The sequence below is a fragment of the Triplophysa rosa genome, linkage group LG9 (genome assembly GCF_024868665.1).
Source record: "Triplophysa rosa linkage group LG9, Trosa_1v2, whole genome shotgun sequence".
Taxonomy (NCBI): Eukaryota; Metazoa; Chordata; class Actinopteri; order Cypriniformes; family Nemacheilidae; genus Triplophysa; species Triplophysa rosa.
In genome coordinates, this window is record NC_079898.1 from 15,502,049 (window position 1) to 15,511,705 (window position 9,657).

Genomic DNA, 9,657 nt, shown 5'->3' on the forward strand with positions numbered 1-9,657 from the left:
CGTTACATTACAGCTTGATCTGCCGAAGTAATCTTTTCGTAGTTTTTAAAGTATGTCTTATTAGCTGTTGTTGTTACACTTTTTAAACGTGTCATGAAAAGAGCGTTGTGTTCTCCAGTCAACTCTGAATAAAAACAGGTAATATAGAGTTTATTTCTAATATTTCCCATACTTTGAACATAAGCAGTTCTTGTAAATAATAGCTGCAATATGCAAACACATGGTAAATCCATCCATCCATGTAAATAAATAAAAACATTCGGCTAACTAATAAACCAAGTTAAAACAAACCGAACTATGGGACACGTGATGGGACAAAGACAAACTGCTCATACTTTTTTAAACCGCTTTTATATGTATTTTATGTCTGACATTGAGATCTCTGGCAATATTTAAATAAAAATGATACCTTGCAGAAGTGCATTAAACAGTCTGTATTATTGTTCTGAATAAATATATTGATTTACATTTAAGAATTTGACATGAAAATTATGTTAGGTTAGATATAAAGTAATTAAATTTTTTTAAAAGATTTAGAACAGAGGGGTGCCCTTTTTGCCCTGCACAACACCCCCGCAACCACATCACCCCCATATCCCACACCCCTGCACCCCATCACAGGTCTCCCGGATTTCGGTACGCAAAATGGTTCCTTGTTTTGAGGAAAAATCCTAAAATGAAACTTCCACCCCTTCATACAAAAACATAGTTCCTAATCTACAGATTATGCATAATAAGGAGACAATTGCTCACAGTAGGGCTGAAACGATTCCTCAAGTAACTCGAGTAATTCGAATACAAAAAAACACCGAGGCAATTTTTGTTGCCTTGAAGCTTTGTTTAATCCATTTAACTACAGTACACACGGAGCACTGCGCTTCCCCACTGACCGTTATTACTTACGCACAGCCCGCTAAACTCTATTCATGTTACAGGGCTCTCAAGTCTCACGCATTCGCCGCGAGACACACACATTTTAGACTGTTCACACGCTCACACGTAGTTTTCATGCTGATAAATAAGTGATAGCTTATAGAAGTGGTGAACTGCTATTTTACTTACTTTTAGTCTATTTTGCGAGTGAAACTTGTTTTCCGGCTGCATTGAGTCCATCAAACTAGATGCGGACTTGTGGACGCCGAATCCTGTTATTTACACATGCCATCTGTCTGTTCTGCATGTCTGAGTGAATGAACTGCACATTTTAACGTGCTACATGCGTGATGCTCATAAATTTGTCTGCGTCTGCGCTTTATGAGGACATGAACTTCACCTCCAGAGTTGCTCTGAGAGTTTATTTCACAAACATGTTATTGTTTGAGTGAAGAAACAAACAGACTAAAAGATAAGCGTCTTCCGACAACCTGCCAAAATAAAAGTCATAGGCTATATATTACCATTTAATAGTAAAAAAAAGAAACGAGAACTAATTTAGATAAACTAAATGCATCATGCATAAGCTGAAGTTAGTTGTTTACCTTTGAAATTATTCTTTCTATTTTTATTCATGTTTCTTATTTATATATTTGTATTATATTGCATTTTGAATTTAATATGGCAATGGAATGTACTAAATGGGTTTAGTTTTTACGGATATTAATGTATGCTATTTCAGCAATAAAAACTCTAATTGTTCTAAAAAGGATACAAATTATTTGTTTTAGGGCTGTCACGATTATTAAATAATCGTCTCATCGCGATTGTTTGACCTCATCGCGATGGTTTCAGATCATCGCGATTATTGCACATCTCTTTAGAAGACACTAGGGGGAGCTGTAGTGTATCTGCATATTGCATATTTTAGTGTATATATTGTTACTTAATACTTGTAAAATGTACCACCACAACACAATCACTTAAAAAAAACTAAAACATATACAAATTACCTGCAGTACAATTTGATATTATTTAAGCAAATCTCAGTGTGAAAACCAGTCTACCAAAATTTCATAACACACAAGTAAAATTTATTGTAGTCTTGCAAGTGAGAAAAAAACAGACTAGAAGCTTTTCTATGACTGATAGTATTTTAATGGTGGCTTCAATTCACACCTGATCAATTTACTTAATTTACAAGTATTTGGTGGTTGTATTATTGACAGGTAAAAGCCTAAACCTTAAATATATGATGACCCAATTTTTTCCGATGTATTTCCAAGAAAAAAACATAGTCTTGTATTCAGAACAATAATGTGACCCTGGACAACAAAACCAGTCTTAAGTAGCACGGGAACATTTTTAGTAATCGGCAAAAATACATGGTATGGGTAAAAATTAACGATTTTTCTTTTTGCCAAAAATCATTAGGATATTAAGTAAAGATCATGTTCCATGAAGATATTTTATAAATTTCCTACTGTATATGTATAAAAACTTTATTTTTGTGAGTGGATGGTCTGCTACAGTGCCTCAGATGAACAACTTCAAAGGCGATTTTCTCAATATTTAGATTTTTTTGCACCCTCAGATTCCAGCTTTGTAAATAGTTGTTGTTCCGCCAGATAGTGTCCTATCCTAACAAACCATATATCAATAGAAAGCTTATTTATTCAGCTTTCAGATGATGTAAAAATCTCAATTTCGAAGAATTGACCCTTAAGACTGGTTTTGTTGTCCAGGGTCACATATGGTCGTTTCAATCGCTAAATCAAAAATGCATGAGAATTAAATGTCAAAACTCAAAAACAGACAATTAATCGCCATAATCGCCAAAGCTCAAAAACAGACAATTAATCGTCATAACCGTCAAAGCCCTAAAACAGACAATTAATCGCCAGAATCGCAATGATTTATTAGACAATTAACCGTCCATCAAATTTCATAATCGTGACAGCCCTAATTTGTTTAACTCATTTTAAGAGACCCGTCTTATTTTCTCTTGTATATTTAGTATTGCTTTTTAATAAAGAAAAAGTACTTATCCGAATACCCGATTAATCGATGGAAAAATCAGTAGAATACTCGATTAGTAAAAGAATCGATAGCTGCAGCCCTAGCTCACAGCATGCAATGTAAAGTCCATATGTCTTTTATTGTTTGAATATATTCATTCAGAATGATGAATGTGATGTGCATCAGAGGGAAGATATTCTGCAAAAATAAAAGGTCTTAAATTCAGTCTGCTTTTTATAATCTTATGGACTAATTGTATGATACATTTATAGTTTTTATCCTTTCTGGAGTTTGACAGTAATTACCAAGTGTAACACATTAGATTTGTTTAGATTAAAAGTCTGTATCCGTAATCTTTTACTGATCCAGGTATCAGATCGTGCATGCCAATTCTAAACAGCAAAAGCATTCAAGCACGCGCTAGGGAGCCAAGTGCACTAGATTGATTTTCTTATGTTATTCATGCACTTTTCACTGCAGAATGTTTTAAGGCGAGATCTGTCAATTTCTTTAGGAGACTATAATGCTGTAATGACATTTCTAGAAAGTGAGCAAATCGCATCAGCCACAGCTGGTAAACAGCAGTCTAGCACTGTTTCAACACCATTACTGAAGAACAGATGTAATCAGCCAAGCCTTAACAGACCTTCATTGAATTACTATCTTTTAAGCTACGCAAGAGTTTCAAGAACATCTATTAAAAAAAGCCATGAGATCGAATACACCTTCAACACAAAATCTAATCCTGCCAGCTAATGGGACAAAAGAAAGCCGGATTTGGCCCTCTCTTTTCTCATAATTTAACCCCTCGCAGAATATGATAAAGAGGCCTGGAGCAGCTGCAGACTGACCAGTCCCCAAGCACACAATTAACAACAAAAGAGCCCTTTTAACGCATTGAGCTAATCAGCAGCCAGCCCACCACTGCAGTCCCCCTGAACCATCTGCAAGACGGCAGACCGTCTCTATGATTGTGAAAAAAAGACTGGCACCATGCTATCATGTCCAAGGGTCAATGAAGCACATTGCTTAGCAACAGTCAAGCCCCCGTGCCTGGAAACCAAAAGCTTTTCCTTTCAAAGAGCAACTCAATAAAGAGTGGACAAGGGAATGTGCTTGAAGATTTGATTACCAAATGGCCTCCAATTGTTAGCTGACCACTGCAGAGAGAGAGGGCTTTAAGAGCCACCTAGTATGGAACTTAAGTGACCGGAGACAGATAATGAAACGCTTTCTTGACTTGTTTTCGGTTTCTCTGTACCCTATGTCGAGGTTGAACAAGTCATACTTTGTTGTAGCATGTCAGGTTTGGTAAACACAAAGACAATCCAAACTGTAGCCCAAACTTTTAGAATCGAATTGGTGCAGCTACAGGACACATATTATTGAATACAGACTTTTAAGCAAATACTACAGACAAGACAATTAATACTACTACTTAAAACCAAAAAAAGACTACAAACGATGGTGAAGTGCATGTTCTTACTATAGTAAAATTACAGTTGATCACCATCATATATCTTATGCTGTGTTAACAATACCGGGAATGGCACGATTCGGCGCTCACGCAAAAATAACAAACTTTTCCCGCGAGTAGTAAAGTGTGAGGAACGCAATTGTTCGTTTGGTGTGAACACAGCATTACAGGGTTAAGTACATCTGTGCACGTCACAAATGTAGCTTTATTTCTCTTATCAGAATCTGTAACTTCTGTTCCTTTAAAACAACTTTCCTTTTCGTCTGACATCACAAATCCATTGCCTCCAACCACCTGGCTCCATTAAATATCAAGTTACACTCAGAAATGTCACACAGCAAAAGGTGTTTGCAAATGCCGTTTGATAATGAATACAGTTTTAAACGTATACATTCCAGCTTTAAAAATAATTTTAGTCTGGTCTGGGTAGCAATTATATACATGCACTTTAACTCCAGTTCAAAATATCCATCATATCAAAAGATCCCTCATAAAGTCAATGTAAAGCTCTCGATTATATAATAGTTATTCCAACATCTGTAGAGTATCAAGCTCTCATTTAGAGAACTATCCTAGAAAAAAGCTTTAGATGATTTACGAAGAAAAACACTGTCTACTCATTCTTCACAGAACATTTCAATCACACAATGTTAAAATCAAACCCAAGTTCACTCATCTGGATGACAAAGTGGTTTGGGGGAACGGTGAAGAAACTCTTCATCTAAACAATGAGGTTTCAAGACATTTCAGAAACAAAGCAACAAATTCAGTTTTGTACAGTAAAGCCATGACGAGCTACAAATGCTGGTTTTAACAGCTAAACAACTGACTTCCGAATTGTTACAAATGAGCTACAAACATATTAGCATTCATATGCACATAAACGCTGCCATACCAGAGCTGCCAATGTCAGTCAGAGGTTATGTCAACATATAAATATTTCAAATAAAGCTTCTCTGTTTCAGTCACTGAGGTCTATTTACTTGGTCTGTACAACGACATTAAAACTGCTTAAGTTTTAAAACAACCCACACTTAGTAATGTACAAAATAAGCAGGTGCACAAACATTCCTAAGAAAGTTCCTATAGGAGAAAACCTTATAAAAAAGGACTTTAAAGAAAGGTGCAAGTCCCTGAATGTGGATAAAAACAACTGGTAAACAAAACAACATAACACAGGAATTCACATATTGAATAGAAAAAGGCCTCAGTGTTTAGCAGAAGCACATAAGGCCTGTAAGGATATAGGAAACAAAAAGCTCTTGCCATACCTGCTCTCTCTCATGAGGGAGTAATGTTACAGGTGGGAGGTCTATCCCAAAGACCCCCACGCTCCTGAAGCAAGTTTTTCCTCCAAGTCCACCACTGTTCATCCTGTAGAGTGGTCCATCCTTCAGCAGGCGCCCGTTGTTAACGGCCCGCTTAGCAGCTAGCCTCAGCCTCTGCTGAAACCTGGGGTTCGCCACAACATTCACCAGGTCACCCTGGCTTCTGAGAAATCTCTCGATGTTCCTTAGAGAAGAGCCAGCGGGGACACCCAGACCCTCGATAGCCCTCCTAAGGACTTTATTCCAATCCACATGACGGAGATCACCTGGGGGTAACACAGATCCGACTGGGAGGGGGACAGGCCCTCCCAGCTTGAGCGGCGCAATCCTTCCCGGGTTATCCGGGTCTTTGTAAGAAGCGCAACCTTTGCTGGTAACCTTAAGGATGGATCCATCCTTCACAGCTAGCTCCAGCTGCTGGAGTACGACGCCCTTGTCTAGTCCATGTGAGGTTGACACAGCATGGCAAATCCGCTCCTCTGAAGGCCGCTGCTTCTGCCTTTTGATCTTCTGAATAGCCTCAAGAATCCACTCTGTGTACAGGGGATTGGCCAGTTTCACCATGGTGAAATAAGTAGTTTCATCAAGGTGCGATCCATGAATACATCCCTTTCTTTTAAGAGCGAAACGTACGCATCCACCAACACAAGCCGGCCATTAGCACATGATGCCGAACAGGATACGGTATCGATGTAACTCCTTAAAAGCCAAACTGGCTATTCATTTCTTCTCCTTTCTGTCTGAATGAAAATAAAATCCTTGTGGTTGTAAATCCAATGTCAGAACACTTGCTGAAAAATTCCTTTGAGTTACACCTGTGGGAGTGAAGACAAGAAAAACAGAAAAACAATGTTACTTTGCAACAAAAATACTCACTCCAGAAAAAGTTACATGGGCACAGCAAATTATGGCAACTTGATCCAAGAGGTTAGACTAACCAACCGCACCAATCATTTACATTCGTTGTACTTCTCCAACCGCAAAGTAAGATGTAAGACAGGTTAAAAAACAAATACTGATTCTTACAAACTAATAAAAATAATGACACCTTTTAAAGCACAGCCCCATTAATTTGGAAGTTCTCATCATTATATTAAAGAATTATTTGATAACTTAAAACTTTTGATAAAAAAAGTACACTCAAAATGTTGTCAAACCAGATGAATTTGCTACTATAAAAAAGCTAGTATGCTAAAGGACAATTATTTTCCTATATGTTCAGTCCTTTGAAATAGGACACATGTAGTGACTTTCAGGTGTTAGGTGGACACATTCCATAAACGGAAAACTTCACCAGTCCCTCTGACCCAAACCAGACAGACCAGTATAACCATGAGATTAACTAAACAAGTCATTTCACATTTTGATACAAATAAACATGAAGCGCCCAGACAACGTCAAACCATAAATTACACTTTAGTCTTTAATTTTGTGGTTGTACTAGTCCGTCTGGTTTGGTTCTGAACCTACCTAGTAGACAACAACAAAAGAAAACGTGTCTATGATGCCCAACAACACTGTCTAGGAAGGTAACTCGCAAGGTTTTGAGAACCCAGCTCACTTTAAAAAATGCAATAATGTTTTTTTTAATCATACAATTTGTAAAAGCACACAAAGCTTTATAATTAGCTAAAACATACGTACATCACCAATATAACGCGTTTTATGAAGGATTGGCTTGTGTTTGTGTACAAACCCCAGCAGCAGATTAAGACAATGCTGCGAACAGCCAGCAGGTGACATGCACTCAACAATTTCTAAAGAATTCCTCTGCTCGCCAACAGCAGCCATATCAACTCCACCACAACTTATCTGTCATAAGGTTTTGTTTATACGTAGTTACATAAAAAGCCTCACAGACAGTGAGAGGAACACCTGACCCATTCCTCTAAGACATACGATCCGGCCTGAACAGATCCAAGAAAAGCTACAGTAAATAATTCAACAACGCAACTCGGTTAGCCAACAACATAGCTACCAAATAACTCGAGTTTAATTGAGGCATGACAGCAAACAGAGTAAGCGGATCATATAAACACTACATAACTGACGGGAAAACAAGGTGTTATTAATAAACTATCAATCAACTGACACTCACTCTTCTCGGCTGCTCAACTCATGTGGACAAACTTGAACATCTCAATTCATGACACGCTGTATACAGAGTTTTTCAAGATTTGACATTTACTTATTCCACCTTGAAATCACATCCGCACTCTTCTAGCTTTGGCCACAAACTAAGACTTGGCCGTGACATTTCACATTTACAGTCTCAGTCAAATCATCCCTGCTCAAATAAAACCCATCGCAAAACGTCTAATGACATTCGCACTTCAGCTCGAGTCATCTAAAGCCAGCGATTAAACCCGAGATACTGAGCTAAAGTAAAGCGAATATCAGAGGCATTCGCCTTCTTATCTCCAGCATCGGCTTTCTAAACAGCCACAGCGCTCAAGTATAGCACGCTAAGCTAAGGCAGGCTAAATTAGGTTATGCTTTATGACTACTTCCGACAGATGACTATCTATAATTTATGATGACAAAGTCAACGCGTCAATTAACCTACGGTCACAATCGCGCTGAAACAAATCGCAAACCTTGTTTTCTTGCCGCTTTAATACGGTGGAGAGGTCAGGTGACTTCGCCGCTTTGCCCGGTCGCGTTACTAAACAGACGCCATTTTGTTACAATGTTGTAGTTTACATGAATCCGACATGACACTGATTACAACCCAATGGAGTCTCATTAAACCTTACCTTCACAAAGAGGATCCCGCCCAAGAAACTTTAATATTGGCTGGAAAGGGCAAATACTTATCCCTGGTTTGATAACGAAAGTGTCAATCACAAGCAAACAGTTCAGCCTCTCGAGAAGCCGGTTGGCTTCATAATCTGTCAATAATGACTTGACCCGCCTCTTAAAGCGACGACTGCTCTTTGATCCTTACTGCGTATCGATTGCGCTACCTGCAATTCTAGCCGTAAGTGAAGAACGTGAGGAGAACATAACGCCAACATTATTTTTATCATCGTGTAATCTAATGATTTTAAAACTACTTGATGGCTCTTTCATGTAAAATCAACCGAGACTCGATCTACACCTTTAAGAAGGCTCCCCCTTTTGAGCATTGCACTACACTGCAATGATAGCAGCTCGACCTAGTCGCACTTTTTAGAGAATAATGTAATGGAGAATAAATTAGTCGGAGCGCTCGAGTTATCCTCGGCATTCCTATTGCCGTGTGCACTGTAATCTGGTTTATTAATTACTTTGCACTTTACAAAAGACGCGGAAGGCCATGAACTATCGAGCGCGCGTAACGTTACATCCATAGGAAGGCACTGTGCAAATAGGCAAATTTATAAATCCTGCGAATGTCTCGGAGGATGATGGCATAACGCTTTCTCCCGTTATTTCACAACACCGCAAATAACACGCACCGACGACTGCGGTTTATTTATGCACAATACGCGAAACGCCAATATCCTCATATTTCAAGCTCAAGCAGCTGAGGAGAGATAGCATCTGGAAAATTCCGTTTATGCGGGTCAAGCAGCCGCTTGCGATACTTGCAAGGTTCGCGTAACCCAATAACCTTAATAGCCCGAATTAATTTCCCCACTCGCGTCAAGTTACATCACTCCAGACAACTTAAACTTGAACGATTAAACCGTGTCACCGATAACGACCCACTCAAGACACCGCCGAGATAAATGCCCGACAGCGCTGGCAAAGCGAACATTTACCTTTAAGTTCCTCGCGCGGTCTCTCCACAATCCTCGCAGAAGCGATATAAACACGTTTATCTGCGAAGATGATGATGTATGCGTAAAGTAGTCTGCTAAATCCAACGGGGTCCTGTTTGATTCGGAAGATGAACGCACGCGTAGGCAGAGGGAACGTGATAACAACTAATTGAAAGGTTAATCTACATAGGAGTCTGTGACAAAGTAGTACCCT

The 9,657-nt window shown here is 38.7% G+C and overlaps 1 protein-coding gene across 5 annotated transcripts in view; it reads right to left on the bottom strand.

The window, feature by feature from the left end:
* kat6b (K(lysine) acetyltransferase 6B) overlaps positions 1-9,657 on the bottom strand; it is a 40,912-nt gene extending 31,255 nt beyond the window's left edge. Inside the window, exons 1-2 of one of the 5 annotated variants that reach the window (XM_057341692.1) lie at positions 9,444-9,657; positions 5,641-6,512 (exon numbers count right to left, since the gene is read on the bottom strand). In XM_057341692.1, coding sequence (XP_057197675.1) covers positions 5,641-6,261 — 621 coding nt within the window. In that variant the 5' untranslated portion in view covers positions 6,262-6,512; positions 9,444-9,657. Of the gene's footprint in view, positions 1-5,640; positions 6,513-7,795; positions 8,227-8,294; positions 8,406-8,453; positions 9,363-9,443 lie in introns of those variants that run through there. The other 4 variants (XM_057341696.1, XM_057341694.1, XM_057341693.1 and 1 more) reach the window with 4 other exon arrangements.